Source organism: Balaenoptera physalus, assembly GCF_965194825.1.
Source record: "Balaenoptera physalus genome assembly, chromosome: 8".
Taxonomy (NCBI): Eukaryota; Metazoa; Chordata; class Mammalia; order Artiodactyla; family Balaenopteridae; genus Balaenoptera; species Balaenoptera physalus.
The window spans coordinates 111594155-111611577 of NC_138887.1; the positions used below are offsets into that span (position 1 = coordinate 111594155).

The window sequence follows — 17423 nt, forward strand, 5'->3', positions numbered from 1 at the left end:
TTTCACTCTGTATGACAGACTCTAGGTCCATTCACCTCACTACAAATAGCTCAATTTCATTTCTGTTTCCACTTTTCCAGAGCAGCCATTGGCTTCGCTATCTCAGTGTCTTCTGGGTCTTAGTAAGCCAGACCAGCCTGTGGTTTGCCACTTTTCTCAGTGTCTTCTACTGCAGGAAGATCATGACCTTTGAACACCCTGTCTACTTGTGGCTGAAGCAGAGGGCCTGTTGCCTGAGTCACTGGTGTCTTCTGGTGTACTTCATGATCAGTTTGTTACTTATAGTCCATGGTAGCTTAGAGTTCTCCGATCCTTCCCAAGGAAACAGCAGCATTTTATACCCCCATTCAAACTGGCACTATCTGTATATATTATGGCTCAATACAGGAAGTATAATGCCTTTCATGGTGTTGCTTATTTCCTCTGGGATGCTGATTGTCTCTTTGTGTAGACACCACAGGAAGATGAATGTCCATACAGCCGGCAGGAGAGATGCTCAGGCCAAGGCTCACATCACTGTCCTGAAGTCCTTGGGCTGTTTCCTTATACTTTACATAGTTTACATCCTGGCCAGCCCCTTCTCCATCACCTCCAAGTCTTTTCCTGCTGATCTTACTGCTCTTTTCATCTCTGAGACACTCATGGCTGCCTACCCTTCTCTTCATTCTGTCATATTGATCATGAGGAATCCCAGGATGAAGCAGACTTGTCAGAGAATCCTGTGGAAGACAGTATATACTTGGAGAGAAAGGAGTGGTCAGGAGACTGTTTTGAGACACTTTTTTGATAGCTCTCCAAAAGGGGGCTAACTTTTACATCTTTAAAATTTTTCCTTCTTTTTTTAAAAAAATTTTTATTTTATATTAGAGTATAGTTGATTAACAATGTTGTGTTAGTTTCAAGTGTACAGCAGAGTGATTCAGTTATACATAGACATGTATCTATTCTTTTTCAAATTCTTTTCCCATTTAGATTATCACAGAGTATTGAGCAGAGTTCCCTATGCTGTACAGTAGGTCCTTATTGGTTATCTATTTTAAATATAGCAGTGTGTACATATCAATCCCAAACTCCCAGTCTGTCCCTCTCCCCCTCCCCCCCACCCTCCCCCTGCCCCCGGTAACCATAAGTTTGTTCTCTATGTCTGTGAGTCTGTTTCTGTTTTGTAAATAAGTTTGTTTGTATCATTTTTTCTTTTAGATTCCACATATAAGCAGTATCATATGATATTTGTCTTTCTCTCTCTGACTTACTTCACTTAGTATGATACTCTCCAGGTCCATCCATGTTGCTGCTAATAGTATTATTTCATTCTTTTTTTAAAAAAAATTTTTATTGGAGTATAGTTGATTTACAATGTTATGCTAGTTTCAGGTGTACATCAAAGTGAACCAGTTATAGATATACATATAGCCACTCTTTTTCAGATTCTTTTCCCATGTAGGGTATTACAGAGTATCAAGTAGATTTCTCTGTGCTGTACGGTAGGTTCTTATTAGTTGTCTATTTTATATACAGTAGTGTGTGTATTTCATTCTTTTTAATGGCTGAGTAAAAGTTTTCCTTCTTTAACACTATATCAATAAATGGGCAATAGAAAATGCAGAATAAAAATCAATACTGTTTCTCTTTTCACAATGCAAAGTACATTATTTTAATGTATGATAGAAATCAAGGCTAGGGCTTTATGTTTGGTAAATGAGGTGTTATGTTCTGTTTATATATAGAAAATAATTCATTTCTTTTAAAATTACATATATGTTGTGTTTTTCCTATTATATTAAATAGATATTAGGAAAATTTAATATAGTGATCATTAATTTTTATGAAATTTCATCTATCTGTTAATGTTAGTCATTTTAGATAAGCTTAAAAAAAAAGTATCAAATAAGTTTCCCATTTCTCTACTGTAGTTGGTCTCTTTATCTAACTGAAAAACAACAATATATTTCTATTTCTGGGAGTTTCTTTGAGCCCTAGACTTGCCTTTCAGGATAAAAGTCAGTTGGCTGCCACAATTGGTATTAAGTTCTGATGCCCAGGTGGGGCAAGATGGGAGTGAGGGGCACTTGCTTCTGCTCCCCAAAAGAACATTGCTCCCTGGAGAGGTCAAGCCTTATTTTCTTTGGTCATTTGACCATCCTGACTGTCCACTCTGGCCTCTCCACAGCCTAAAGTCAGAGTTTTAGCATGTTGGGTCTTTGAGTTGGATGGAGATCATCTAGAACATCAAATCCATGGAACTGTGTCTGTTTTTGTTTCTTCCTAAGTTCTTGGTGCCTAGAATATTACCTGGCCCATAATAAACAATAAATGTTTTCTAAATGATTGATTAACTGTGTTAACTAGTCTTTTAACTCCTTTTATATATTATAGAGAAATTGAGGCCCAGAGAGGGAAATGGCCTGCCCAGAGTTTCGTAGAGAGCCAGAACTAAGTTTTCTGACTCCTGGTCCAAGGCTCTTTCCTTTATATCACACTACTTTCCTAAAGAGTTAGCTTTGCCTTTCCCTCCTTTAAATCTCATCCCTTTTTGTATATACTTTCTCAGCCTTCTTTTTAGGCTTATTTGAACACATTTCCTTTGGTTCAGTTCTAAAGGATCTATAATCCAAAGGACAATACTTGATATACTTAAATTTTTTTTTCATTTCTACTTTCATTAACATGTTCTAGCACGTGTCTTTTCCTTATCCAAAGCTGTGAACTGAGGTATGTGCTAGCCACGTGTGGATGTTAGTCATAGTTCAAGGGAGGGATAGCTCCACTGATGTCACTGTGAGCTGTGTGAGGTCAAGCACCATCTTTGTCTTCTGGAAATGATAATATTCATCCTTTTCAAGTATAGAGATGCTTCTCTAGGTTATATTTTTAGTAGTAGAGTGAATTTTCCACTATGCCATGCCTATTTTTATACAGCTGTCTGTTGTGACCAACTGTCATAATGATAATAACCTAACATTTGTATTGGGCTTTACATTTTATCAGGTATTCTTATATGTAGTCTATTATCTCATTTGATTTTAATAGCAACTCTATGCAGGTAGTAATTCTATCCCCATTCTATAGATGACAAATCTCAGGCTGGAGTGATGATTTGCTTAACATCATCAACTAGTAAACAGTCAGATAAAACAGTCCCAAATGTTTGGACTCCAAGTCTTGTGCTTTTACCAGTAAACCTTAAGTTCCTCTTGTTCATAGTTGTAAGACTTCATGCCGGGATTAGCCTGTGGAATGCTCAAGTTTGTGAGTATTTTTAAACAGGTGAAATAAGCAACTAATCTTTCATGTTTGGTGTTGGCGGGATGCCTGGGAGTCGAGATCCAAAATCATGACAGACTGAAGTATGTATGACTTGCTTTTCTAAGGGACAGAACACTTGCATTTTCCCAGTCATCTTTTGGGATTGGATTTCCTTCCTTTTCCGTGCGTGATTTAGCTCATGATGGATGTGAGGCTACTTTGTGTTTTATCCAAAAAAACAAATCTGGAGGCAAATCTGTGCTCTTGAATTGAATCTTCTGTAATTAAATCTTTTATAGTTTGCATTCTCCGAGCTGCAGCTGGATCCATGTTCATGTGCATAAGTGTGTATGTATGTGTGTAGGTCTTACTACTTCCCTTTCTGTTACGTGGTATGATCTCTGCTGGTGCAGCCTAGAGGGGGACTAGAAAAAGATGTAAACAATACAGAAAGGTAGAAAGTGTACAGCAGCATTTCCCATTCCACTCCCTGTTATTAGTCCCACTGCCCAGATGTGGTCACATGTTACCATTTGTCTTAGTTCTTCTGGTGATTACTTTCACAACTCTAAATAATATTTTGCCTTTCTTACTTGGTTTATCAACTTTGAAACTGTAACTTTTGAATCCCATTCATCAAAGTTTGGGAATCATCTCACTTAACCCCAAATTTATTCCCCTCTCCTATATTTGATTAGTTTTATTTACTTGTCATTCTTCTGGTTACTAATTTTGTAACTTCAAGTAATATGTTTTTCACTTTACTTTTTGAACCATAACTTATGACAGTGTCTACAGAATCTGACTATGTAGAAGGAAGAAATTAGTGCTTTAACTCTCATGTATTTTTCCCACATCCCAACTCATGTGTCCAACTTGAAATGACTGAAGGAGGAAATTAATTTATTGGAAGGCAATTGGCTATCTCTTAGAATCAATGGGAAGTCTGGAGAGTCAACATCAGAATGGGAACCAAGAGGGTTTAAACAGCTGAGAACACAGCCAAGTCAGTCTAGAGGGACTGATGCTGGCAGCAACACTCACATTTCAACTGTCAGCATTATGTCCTAGACAGTGCCACTGCCTCTGTGAATGTGTCCCTTTGCGTCATAGTACGTAAGCCCTGGCTAAGAGCTTCTGGTTGGCTGATTGTAGGTCGCACACCTGCCCTAGATGATAGGTCCTGTGGTGAGAAAAAGTCTGATTTCCCTTTGGCTTCTAAAATGTGTATTTTTAAATTAGATGAAATAACGTACTCAACAATGAGGTTAAGTAGCAGAATCGATACAGCAGATGGTCGATTAATGAACTGGAAGGTCAGCTCAAAGAACTCTCTCAGAAGGTATCAGGAAGCAATAAAAAGATGGAAATAGGAGAAACAGGCCAAAAAAATTAAGCATATAGATTGAAGACAAAAGAAACTACTGGGGACAACTTTCTCTCAATTAAACAGAAAACGTTAGCAATATATAAGCATTTTAAGAGCAGAGCTGAAAACTTTGCTGAGGGGCTTTCCTTTAGTGAGAGCTAGTGGAGTGACTTCAAGAACTTCTACATTTTATGTTAAATGCAGTTATCATATGAGCCAGCAATTCCTCTCATAGGTATATAGCCAAGAGAAATGAAAATATATGTCCACACAAAAATTTACCAATGAATGTTCATGGCAACACTGTTCATAATAGTCAAGAAGTGGAAACAACCCAAATGTCCATCATCCGATGAATGGATAAACAGAATGTGGTGTGTGTGTGTGTGTGTGTGTACATGCACACACATATTCATACGATGGAATATTATTCAGCCATAAGAAGGAAAGAAGTACTGATACATGCTACAACACAGATAGACCTTGAAGCATTATGCTAACTGAAGGGAGCCTGTCACAAAGACTGCATGTTATATGATTCCCTTTCTATGAAAGGTCCAGAATAGGCAAATCTATAGAACCAGAAAGTTGATTAGTGGTTTCAAGGTGCTGGGGAATAGAGGTATTGGGTAGTGACTACTTATGGGTATAGCTTTCTATCAGGGTCATGAAAATGTTCTAAAATTAGATGGTGGTAATAATTGCTTAAGTCTGTGACTATATGAAAAACCACTGAATTTTACACTTAAAGACACATTAAAGAAATTAAAGATATAAGTATTGGAAAAGAAGAAATAAAACTCATTATTTTAAGAGGATATGATTGTCTACATAGAAAATCCCAATAATCTGAACAATTTTAGGAAATAAGTTAATTTAGAAATGTAGCTATATATAAGGTCAATACCCAAATGTTAGTGTGTTTCTATATAGCAGTATGAAACAATTAGTAAACCTGGGTTTTTAGAAAACCATTTTTCGCAGCCTCTAGTGTGCTGTAAAATTCTGGGAAAGCTTTAGTTAGTACAAGCTTCATGGTGAAAGTTAGTTTCAGGTTCTCAATCTTGGCTGCATATGAGAATCACTTTGGCAGATTAAAAAGTATCAAGTGCCCAGGTCTTGCCCAAGAGCAATTACATCAGAATCTCTGAGATAGGGCCCAGGCATTATGTCTTTTAAAGTTCCTCAGGTGATTCAGATGTGCACAAAAGGTTAAGAAAAATAGAGTACTAATCTCATTGAAGTTTTCTTAGCATAGTATCACTGAGATGAACTTATCTTGAATATAAGGTAAAAGATAACTTTAAAAAACAGGTATCAACCGTTCAGGCTTTTTTTCTTTTAATAAGGTTTTATAATTCAGCACTGGATAATTCTGAGGAACTAGTAAAAGAGTTGGAGGAACATCTGATGAAAGCGGCATTCACTTCAAGGCCCCTAGCTTTGCAAACTGGCTTTGGGTTTCCCCAGTATCCCCACAGGAGCAGTAGCCAATCCAGATCCTTACTCCTGAGATCCATGTGCTGGATGTTCCCTGGATGGATCCCTTACCCTCTTCCCTTCTTTTGTCATTCATCGTCATCGCCTTCTGGGTACATTCAGGCTCAGGAGCCGCATTTGTCCCACTTTATTATTACAACTTGTCATCAACGCATTCCTCATCCTCACTTTCTCACCCCTGATCGTGGCATTTTCACTCTTCTCTGTTTATCATGATATCTCTAGGAGAGCAGACACCACCTTTCCCAAACACCTTTCAACTCTATTTTCTGCATTCCCAAGGAGAATTCTTAGAACCTGCTCAAGTTTTGGGGATCCTTGTCAAATGAATCTCAATATGTACTCTGTTTAAAATGTTACCCCAGTACTCCCAATTCCACTTTAGTTTTCTTTCATAGTACTTATCTGACATAATACATTTTAAAATTTAATTACCTGTACCTTTAAACTAGAATGTATACTCCTTGAGGACAAGAATCTTTTTCTTTGTTTTTCTTTTGTGCCTTCAGTGTTTAGAATAGTAGCTATTGTTGAACGAATAGCTATGGGCACAAAAATGGAACCATAACATGTATACTATTTCATAAACTGAGTCTTATGCTTATAATTTTCATGACAATACATATTCTTTTACAACACCATTTTAAATGATCACACATATTATTGTGTATGGTTGTACTGCCTTTTTAGAAATAAGCAATACTCTATGGCCCCCACCCCACCAGTTTTTTGCTCTCTACAGTGCTGCAGCAAACATCCTTGTAAAACTCTAAAGGTAGAAGTCAGAATATGCATAATTCGAAGGTTTATCACATGCATTGCCAAATTTTTGTAGAAAATGAATACGTACTTCCACCAAAAGTGGGATCCTAATTTTAAGTAGGGTAGTCAGACAAGACTTCACTAAGAAAATATTTAAACAAAGATTTTAGGAAGTGAGGGAGGTAGCCATGCAGGAGTCTGGGGAAAGTGTAAAAGTTTGAGGTAAGAAAGTGTCTAATGTGTTCAAGGAGGAGCGAGGAGGCCACTGTGGCTGGAGTAGAGGGTGTAGTGGGCACTGAGGTCAAAGGGGCCATGGAGCCCATGATTTTAGGGACTTTATAGACCATTGTTCAAGTTTTATCTTCTATTCTGAGTGAGATGGGGAACCATTGGAGGGTTTTTAGCAGAGGCAAGTGACAAAACTTGACTTAGGTTTTAAAAGACCACTTTGGTAGTTGTACTGAGAATAGGTTAAATTTAGTAAGGCAAAAGTAGAAGAATAAAATGGGTTGGGGGATATTGCACTGCTCCAGGTTTACCAGGGTGGTTGCAGTGGAGACAGGGAGATGTGGTAAGATTGTCGAAATGTTTTGAAGATAGACCTGGCAGGATTTACCTATAGATTAGATATAAGATATGAGAGACGAGAGGAATCAAAAGTGACTCCAAAATTTTTGGCCTGAGTAAATTGCAGGGTCATCAGCTTGTCATCAGTTCATATGGGGAAGATCGTGGGTGAGGCTGCTTGACTTGTGGGTAAGACTTGGGGTTCCGTTTTGAACATGTTAAGTTTGAGATATATATTAGATATCAAAGTAGACTATATGAGTAAAATACATGAGACTGGACATCAAGGGAAAAGTCCAAACTGGAGATATATATTTGGGAGCTGTTAGATTATATATCATATTTAAAATCTTAAGACTAGCATAGATCACTAAGGAAGTGGATGATATGTTTAAGAGAAGAGGGCCAAGGCTAAAACTTGGGGAACTCTGATGTTAAGAGGTTGGAGAAATGTGGTGGAATCAATAGAGGAGACTGAAAAGAAGTAAGTAACCAGTGAGATAGATGGAAAAAAGGTGATGTCCTGGAGGCCAAGTAAAGAAAATGTTTCCAGGAAGAGGGAATGACTAACATTTTCAATTGATGCTGATAATGTCAAGTAAAATGAGAGCTGAGAATTGACTTGTGGATTTAGAAATATACAAGTTATTGGTGACTTTAGAAAGAGTAGTTTTAGAGGGAGTGCTGTGCAAAAGCCAGATTTGAGTTGGATCAAGAGACTGGGATGGAGAGGAATTGGTGGAAAAAAGTGAAAATAGACAACCTTTTCAAGGAGTTTTGCTGTAAATTGCAGGAGAGAATAACAGCCGGGGCAGGGGACATGAGATCTAAATACAGTTTTTTAATGGGAGATATAACAACGTGGTTCTGTGTTGATGGGACTGATGGGAGGGGGGAGAGAGAGAGAGAGAGAGAGAGAGAGAGAGAGAGAGAGAGAGAGAGAGAGAGAGAGAGGGAGAAAGAGACATAGAGACAGAGAGACTGAGAGACCGAGAGACCAAAAGAGAAATAGTACCAGAGTGATTTTCTTGACTAGAAGAGAGGGGATGAGATCTAGTGAATAAGTGGAGCCTTTGCTTTAGATACAAGCTGTTAAAATCTGCACAAAATCATCAGGAAAGCCTATGTCAAGAGCAGAGTCATTTATTAATAATCGTTCCAGCTAGGGAAAACTTTATCAAGAACAGAACATCAGTGATGTCCACAGAAGGGGAGTTACAGAAGGTTTTTTAAGGGCTAGCTCTTATGATTATAAATTGGGTGATCTTTTCTGGGTGAGCTTTTGGAAATGGGCAATGAATAGGGATTGGTCACTTTTAATTGGCTTTGGAGCACAGAGTGCATTCAGTGTTTCTTTTTCCGTCTGGATTCTGAAACTTTTGTGTTTTCTTTCCAGATAGGTTGTGGTTTGTTCTTGCTTGTTTTGCAGAATTGATAATTTTCTGACAGGTAGAATTATGGATTTAATTTTCATTTCTCAGACTTCCTTTTGGTCATCCTCTGGCTGAGGCTATAGGACAGATGATTTTGAATGGTGATCCAGATCTACACTGCTGTTTGAGTTATCTTTTGTCATATTGGCAGTAATTTTGATTTAAACAAGTCCTAATCTTTCTTGTTGCTTCTATTGCATAATTGTTCTTTGCATCATTTGATGAGACAGCAGCCGCATGGCAGCATTTAAGGGACTTTTCACGCATTTGAACATAGCACAGTTTGCAATCTACTTCTAAGAGTGATTGATATGATTTGTTTATGCCTAAGGCATAGGCAATGGGAGTAGAGGAAATACTTTGCCTGGAATATTGTTGCCTTTGCATTCAACACTTGAAGACTTGACTTCAACTCAAGGAATTTTTTTTTTTAAATGGATCTAACTTTGTTAAGTTTGTGCCTTGACCAGGTTGCTACCTTAAAAGGAAAGAGGGCGTTGGGCTTTTTTTTTTATGTTTTCCTTTGACATTCTTTTTAACCTGATTTACATTTCACAGGGTCAGGAAGCAATGCCAAGTGGCAAGACAGTATTAGAAATTCTGTTTTGGGAGTGGGATGAGGTTGGTGGGAAGTATCAAGGAGGCTTGGATGCCATTCTCATAAGTTTAGAATTTATTCTCAGGGCAATCGGGAACCATTGAAGGTTTTTAAATCCCATTATAAAAAGCAGTTCTTTTAGGGGCTGTGGATTTAAAAGTTGTATTAGTTTTCTATGGCTGCTGTAACAAATTACCACAAACACCTTAAATCAATAAAATGTATTACCTTAAATCAATACAAATTTATTATCTTACAGTACTAGTAGTAGGTCAGAAATTTGACAGATTTCACTGGGTTAAAATCAAGTTGTCAAGGATTGTAGGACTAAGGTCCCCATTTCTTTGCTAATTGGTGGCTGAGGGTCATTTCCAGTTTCTAGAGATTGCTCATGTTCCTTGCCTTGTAGCTCCTCTTTTCCATCTTCAAAGCCTGTAGTGGGGGGTAGGTCCATCTCATGCTTTGAATCTCTGCTGCCTCTTCTGTTGTCTCATCTCTCTGGCCAAATATTCTGCCTTCCTCTTCCACTTTTAAGGGCCCATGTGATTACATTGGTCCCACCCAGATAATCCAGGATAATCTCAACGTCCATAAGCATAATCACATCTGCAAAGCTGCATTTTCCATGTAAAGTAACATATTCATGGGTCTGAAGATTAGGGTGTGGACATATTTTGGGGGCATTATTCTGCCTAACACAGATGTCATTAAAGTATAGATTGTATTTTAAACCTTGGGAATAGAAAATGTTACTCAAGGATAGTGTGAGGTTGTTTCCTGACTCTTCATCTGCTGGGAGATTACTTTAACCTTCCTTGTCCTGTGTGACCAAATCTCTTGGGTATCCTGAATTCCTCTATCACTTCCAGACCTGGGATATCTGGAGAGATGTTTTACCAAGTTCTCAACCAGAGGACTGGTACCTGCTTTCTTGACCTTGTTAATCCCATGGTCTGAGGCCAAACCCAATTTCTGCCCTCCTTTCACCTCCCCTCAGCTATCTCTGCCTCTTCAGCTCTGCTGCTGCCCTGATGCTGTGCTCTCCTTGGATCTAAATGACTGCTTCATCTCGCTCTGGAGCTGCCAGGCCTCCCGTTGGACTTGACTGGTGATTGTTGTCACTGTCCTGACATTTCTTTTCAACCTCCTACCCATCCGCTAGCTCTCTCCCTTCAGCCTGCTGCATTTTGGGAGAGTTTATTTCAGTACCCAAGATCTGAGACGCAATTGAGAGCTTCAAGCCCTTTGAATGGTAAGAGAGGTAGCAGGAAAACAGAAGCCAGCATCTCTTGTGATGCCGTGGACTTGCCTATAATTTCGAGGCTAAGAGCACAGGGCTGAGAATCTGACATTTTGGGGTTCCATTTCAGGTTCTGATATTTACCAGCTATAGATAATGTTAAGTAACCTATATTAGTCTCAATTTTCTTATTTGTAAAGTAGGAATAAACGATAACCTCAAAGGGTTGTTATAAGCATTAAATGAGATAATGGATATAACCCAGTACAGTGTAGAAAGTGCTTATTTCACGTTTTGTTCTTGGTTCTTCAGATCATTATGGGATATGGACAGAGACACAAATAAGAAAACATAGGATACTGGTGTGATACATCCAAATATTTCTATTTGGACGTTTTATTGTGAATTTGGGGAAAGTTGTGGTTAGTATTGTCAGTGGCAGAGCCACTGGGATGCAGAGGGAGTAGTCTGGTCTTATTTGTCTTTAGTGACGTTCTCAATCCAGGTGATATATTTCTGAACATTGGTGTAGATGCCCACATCCCCTCCCATGAAGTGTCCGACCTCGATCCCCTGTAGCTTGCCTTTGCAGATGACAGTAGCAACGGCCACCTCCTACAAGGGATCATGCAGAGAGAGGGAGAGAGACAGATATGGTCAGATCTTCTCCTTATAGGAGCCCTCTCGTCCGCAATGTGGATGCGCCCTGTCTAGAGGTAGCATGCTGCATCAAGAAAAGAGCACTGCGTTGGGAGACTGGAAGCTTGAGTCATTTATCTAGCTTGGTCGTAACTAGTCTTATGTGACATTGAGAAAGTCAGAGAAAAACCTTTCTAGAACTCACATGTAAAATGAGTCAAACTCCATTTGTTTGAACTGGTGAAGCCAGTTTCAATTTGTGAAAAGTTTGAATTAATTTTTTAAAAGCAATGCCCGTTTCAAAGTTGCATCTATGAGAATAAAAACCTAGCAAAGTGTTATTAACTCTAGGTACTGCGTGATGCCCTTTAATGAATACAGACATCTCTAAGGAGGGCCCTTTACTGAAGATAATGGGGGGCTTTGCTGCAGCCTTATCAAATTTTCAAAAATTTACGAAGCTGTGGGCTTTCAGTTTTTTAAATATCACGATTAAATAGTTAACTGGACATATATAATACAAGTAAGTGAAAGTTGAATAGAGAGAAAAGATTACCCCAAAAATTCGACTGAACACTTTCACAAATTTAACACATATGGAGTTTCTGTGGCTTTTTCCTTGTTCGGTTTTCTGGCAGTCTGCATCAGACATCATGGGGGCCTCCAGGTTCTGCCTTAAATCAGGGTGTCTGCCTGAGGGAAGACAGGGATAAAAGAAACCTTCCTGTTCACAATTGTTTGTTTTTTCACAATTGTTATTTAGCGCTCCAATCACCACCTTCTGTTTCAACTGGTGTTTTGTGTGTGTCTGAAGAAAATAATGAGACAAAGGGAAGACATGATTTTGTGCATGGTTATGAGAGTTAATCTTGAGGATTTTGAAATAGCCTTTATGTCCCTTTAAAAAGCAGAGTTTTCTTTCTTCTCTGTGTCTGTTCTTGGAGGCATAAGAGGTGACCTGACTCAGGTTCTCAGGTGTCCTCCACATGTTAAGTGAGCCAGTATGGGAGAGAGGAGCACAGACTCTTTAATGTGAATTGCACCTCTGACGATCAGGAATGGCGTGGCCTCTGTGCAGAGTCAGGTGGCCTGGTGGCCCCCTCTGCCAAAGCTCTGAAGAAGCAGTGGAGCATTAGTCACCCTGGGAAGGGAGGAGCTTTGGACTTCTGGGAGGGTCTCTTTTTGTCAGACCCCTCATATAGTATCTCCCTTTGGTCCCCATCCATTCTCCTCCCTTCTCAGCTATACAGACATGGGTGCGCCTCTTCAGGGATAACTGATGACCCTGCTTTTCTGTGGGAGGTGCACTCACCGCTGTTGTCTTGGCTCCAGTCCAAGCCTGAAAGCATACAGACGGTGCCTGGCTTGACGGTGCTGGTGGCGAGGGGAATGGGCTGGACTTTGTGGTTGAGGTTGGCGGGCTTAGCCAGCCTAATGAGCATGAGGTCATCCTGGGGGGAACTATGACTGTAGTTCCAGTAGCGGACAATCTGGATAGGGTCAATTATCTGCTCTGTCCCATCTCTGATTCTGACCCTGAGATTTCCCAGCATCACTTTCAGGTTTCTGGAGGGATAAGGGGTTGGAAGTAATCATCATCATCATCGTCATCATCATCTAAGCTGATGTTGAATGTTATAGTGTGCCAGATACTTTGCCAAGGGCTTTATCTGGATTCTAGATTACGTCATTTACCACTCACAACAAATCTGTGAGGTGGATTCTATTTTGAATCCCCATTTTACAGATGAAGTAACGGAGGCATGTAAGAGTATTCACCCATGTCACACAGTTAAGTGGTGGAGCCTTTAACCACTATGTTTTCATGTAGTGTCCTTAATGTAGTGGAGAAGAAAAGGATGCATGGCATAGAAATATTATTTTCCCTCCTTTCCAGCTCCAGCCTATCAGATTGGGCATTTCCATTCTGGTGGAAGTAAGAGAATGAGGTGACTTGAGTGTTGGATATCTCCTGTTTGCTTCATCAGATCTACTCACAACTCTTTCATCCTGCCCTGTACTTGGGAAGGTGATATATGTGGATTAAGTCAGTGGGCTTTCTGGTCCTCTAGCGTTTGATTGGTATTTGGCCAATAAGAAGCACCGGAAAGTAAGGGGAGGGAGAAGGGAGAGGTTGGAGTATATATCCTCCCATCTTTCTTCCTGTAAGATTGCCACAGGGCGTGGCTGTTGGCTGTCTCTTGAAGAAAGGTTACAGCCCCTATCAGGCAGTCCCTGCGCACAGCGCGCTCTCTCTCTGTCTCTCTCTCTCTCTTTCCCACTCCCCCCTTGTAAACATTCTCTCCCCCACCGCTTTACGTCTAGGGGTAGTAACTGCACCTTTCTAATACTAAACGCGGGGGGACTGAACTATTCCCTGTGTTTTCCCTATAACGAGACCATACCTTTGTCATTAGTTCTTTTTATAAACTCTCCTCAACTTAATCAAATTTGAGTGTACCATCAGTTACCTGCTGGTCCCTTAACTGACAAAACACATTCCTATTGCCAGTAAAAAACTTGAAAAACCGACGGGAGACTGAGGAGGCATAGTACGTAGAACGGGGCTCCTCTAGAGCAGCACTGCTGACGTGTGGGGCCGGCTTCTGCTCTGCGGTGGGGCTGCTCTGTGCGCGGTGGGGTGTTCGGCCGCATCCCTGCCCTGGCCTCTGTTCGCAGGGTAGGCGCCCTTAGCGCAGCCTCCCCCCATCCCTCATCCCATTGTGACAGCCAAAGGTGTCTGCCTTTGCCAAATGTAAATACCCCGGAGGGGAAGCTGCCTCTACTTGAGAACCACCGGCGCAGAATGAGTATAGCTGTTGTAGTGGGTAAGGATGCCCGGCACTCACGGTAGGTAGCAGTGAGCGGGGGCCAGCACCCAGCTGCTTTTGATGAGGACACCCACACAGGGGTTGAAGTGAGACTTGAGGTATACCAGATAGGGGGCATGGTCTTCTTTCTGCACAGATGAGTGAGCGGGGAAAAATGTCCCTGAGAAACATACATAAGATGTTCTTAGAATGAATAAGACAATCAACAGCTTCCTAGTTGAATAGAAATATGGATGATTTTAAAGAAGTAATCAGTTGGCCAGGAAATGTGAAAATGTTTGACCTTTTTTTCGAATAAAAATGTAAATCAAAATGACATAGTGTTTCATCTAATATTTATACGAATCATTTTTGTTTAATATTGGTAATATTCAGTCTAAGAAAGTACAGTGAGAGAGACTCTCATTTACTGCTTATAGGAATGGGAATTTATTCTATTTTCTTGAAAAGCAATTTAGAAATGGGCATCAAGAATTGTAAATGGTTCGTCAACTTTGACCTAATATTTCCAAAGCCAAGAATTCTTGATCCTAAAGAAATAATCAGATGTAGACAAAGATTATTAATAAATGTGCTCATTTTAACGCTATTTATAATAGCTAAATGGTTGAAATATGAGTGTCCAATGAAGTAATGTTGGACATTGAAATACAAAAGTATATGAACAAATGGAACGTCATATACATTAAAATTATATTTGTAATGAATATTAAACAGCAAAGGAAATATTGATAACCTTTAAGTTAAAAAATAAAAATGTACATTTAATCCAGTAATCTAATTGTCTAAAAACAAGTAAAGAAACAAAAGTAAACCATTAAAAATAAATAAAACCTGGGAGTAAATTCAGACAATGCATTAGCATTGTTTCTACTTTTTAATATTTCCAAATTTTCTAGTATGAACATGCAGTGCTTTTATAAATGAATTATATTATTAAAAAAAACTAGAGAATAAAGAGGAGGAAGGCTGATTCTAGTATCAGAAATATTGTGCTTGTCTCAGCTGCCCTTGGTTCTTATGTTAGTCCTCACCAAGCCCAGTCCTGTGCCTCACCACACCCTTCTCTGTGTGGTCACACAGTTAGAAACACCAAGGAAAAAAGAGTGGAGTGTTATTGAGGACAAGAGACATTGAGCTCTTGTTCTAAGTGCTTTACATGGATTTATTTAATCTTCACAATGACTCTGTAATGTAAGTAGTAATATCCCCATTTTGACTGTAGAAACTGAAGCACAGATAGATTAATTAACTTGTCTAAGCTCACACAGCTAATTTGTGATGCAACCTAGGCAAGTCAGGGTGTGGTGGGAAAGGCCTCACCAGCCAATTCTGCCATCAGAAGAACGTCATGGTAGTCAGGAAGTGTAGGACATAGGGCCCTAGCATTTGATCTTTTGCTCCCACGTTCTCCATTCCCTGCATTCTGAGTCTCTAAGCTTTTGAAAAAGGGGGCATATCAGATGTCAAAATGAGTACTCTGTCCTTGTGAGTACACTAGGCTTGCCTGCTGTGTGTTGAAGCCCACATTTTGGAATAACCAAGGTGGAACACTCACTGTTGAGCATTCTCTGAGGCAGGTGTACACCATAACCTACCCCATAGCTTAGCACTGGGGACTCAGCCTGTCCCGAGAGCCTTTGGAGTCTGAGAGGGGAGACCCCTAATTATGCTTCTGACAGTTTCTCTTGACTCTTCTTTTGCACCTTCCACACATCCTGCCTCTGCCTCACTCCATCCTATATTAACCTGTGCCTTATAGGACAGAGTAGAAAGTCATGGATACATACCAGCAAGGACACTCAAACAGAAGATAAATTTCATAGCCGTCTAAATCTTTCCTTGTGAGGTGCAGATGACCAGCAGAATATGGAGCTGTCAGCTCAGTATTTTCCTCAGGAACACCTAGGAGAATCAGTGGGTATGGTTAGGCATGGGGGCACGCAGTGGGATTGAAAAGCAGCTCTGGGCATAAACAGGAAGGAGGAAGAGGGCTCCAGATAGGCAGATGGGGGCCCTTCTGCTCCAGGGAAGGTGGGGGACTATGCCTCTATTGGGGTCTCTTAGGGAAGGACAAGGAAGCCTAGTTCCTGGACTTCTGGATCCAGGTTCCTCTATTTGCTGTCCCTAAAAGCCCATGTGCCTAAAAGTAGTTAAACTGTCGGTGGGAAAGGGAGCTCCAGGCTTAGGACTTATCTCCCCATGGAGTTTTTCAGGCCAGGGCTGTGGGGACAGGGCTCTCCACCTTAGTTCAGGAAGACAGTGTGCTCAGGTTTGCTGTGAACTCCCTAACAGTTACTTATACTTTCCTTCAGCCCCTCCCATCTTTATTACACTAAGTTCATCTTGCCCTGTGGTCACTGTTTCATCACTCAGCCGTCATCACCAGCTTGGTCTGGTTGTTGTGATCAGCAGCTTTGAGCTATAGAAATGTGGAAATGGAAAGCATTCACTGAGCGGTTATTTTGACAGTTGGAGAATGACTTACATTCTAGATTACATTAGATCTAGGATCTACTGAATGGTTGGTGACAATTCAGAAGGCAGTACCTCCAAGTGTTTTTTACCTAATGAAAAGATTTCTCAGCCAATAACAGAGTGCCACTGTCATCCCTGGCTAGTTGGGAACACAAAGAGCAGGGATGCTAATAGTTAACATTCATTGAGCACTTACTGCATCCCAGGCACTGAGCTAAGTTCTTTACAGACAGTGTTAGTGGTGATTTTATATCAGGTTAGTCTGAGATGTAAAATTAATTATGCTTTGTATCATTCTAGCCCCTGAAAGTTTCCTAAACTCATAATCTCATTCCAGTGTCACAGCAACCCTGGAAAGACGAGACAGGGGTGGGGCTGGTATCATTTTTTCTTTTTTCCTGACCTGTAGGTGATAGACCCGACACAGAGAATTTAAATGATTCTCTCAAATCACACATGACTGGAAAGACTAGAAGTACAATCTACATCTTCCTACTGGATACCCACCACTTTTCAACCACATCCTCCCGGCTTCAGCTCATTAACCAGCATTCATGGATCTGGGAAAGCTATACAGTCCCTCACGCAAATTCCCTGAAGTGTGGAATGAGAAATTAACATGACACATACTTTCTTGAACCTCACAATGAACACAGGGCTACATTGGGAGTAGGGCTGGTTTATGAAATATATTTGAGGTTCCTAGACAGGATGGAGTTATGGAAGGTTTTCTGTGGTGGGGGTGGGATTAGTTAAAACA

At 40.2% G+C, this 17423-nt stretch overlaps 2 protein-coding genes across 2 annotated transcripts; one reads left to right on the plus strand and one right to left on the minus strand.

Annotated features, from left to right (window-relative positions):
- Positions 1–11: 11 nt before the first annotated feature.
- TAS2R5 (taste 2 receptor member 5) lies at positions 12–809 on the plus strand (the record flags this gene model as incomplete). Its single annotated transcript, XM_082473910.1, has 1 exon — positions 12–809. One exon carries the CDS (start codon positions 12–14, stop codon positions 807–809), a length of 798 nt encoding a protein of 265 aa, XP_082330036.1.
- A 1347-nt stretch (positions 810–2156) lies between these two features.
- On the minus strand, positions 2157–14406 carry PRSS37 (serine protease 37; the record flags this gene model as incomplete). The annotated part of the gene is made up of 4 exons (XM_082473911.1): positions 2157–11330; positions 11911–12043; positions 12663–12920; positions 14204–14406. Coding segments are annotated over 4 exons (735 nt in total), but the record flags the coding sequence as incomplete, so codon positions are not given.
- Positions 14407–17423: the final 3017 nt, after the last annotated feature.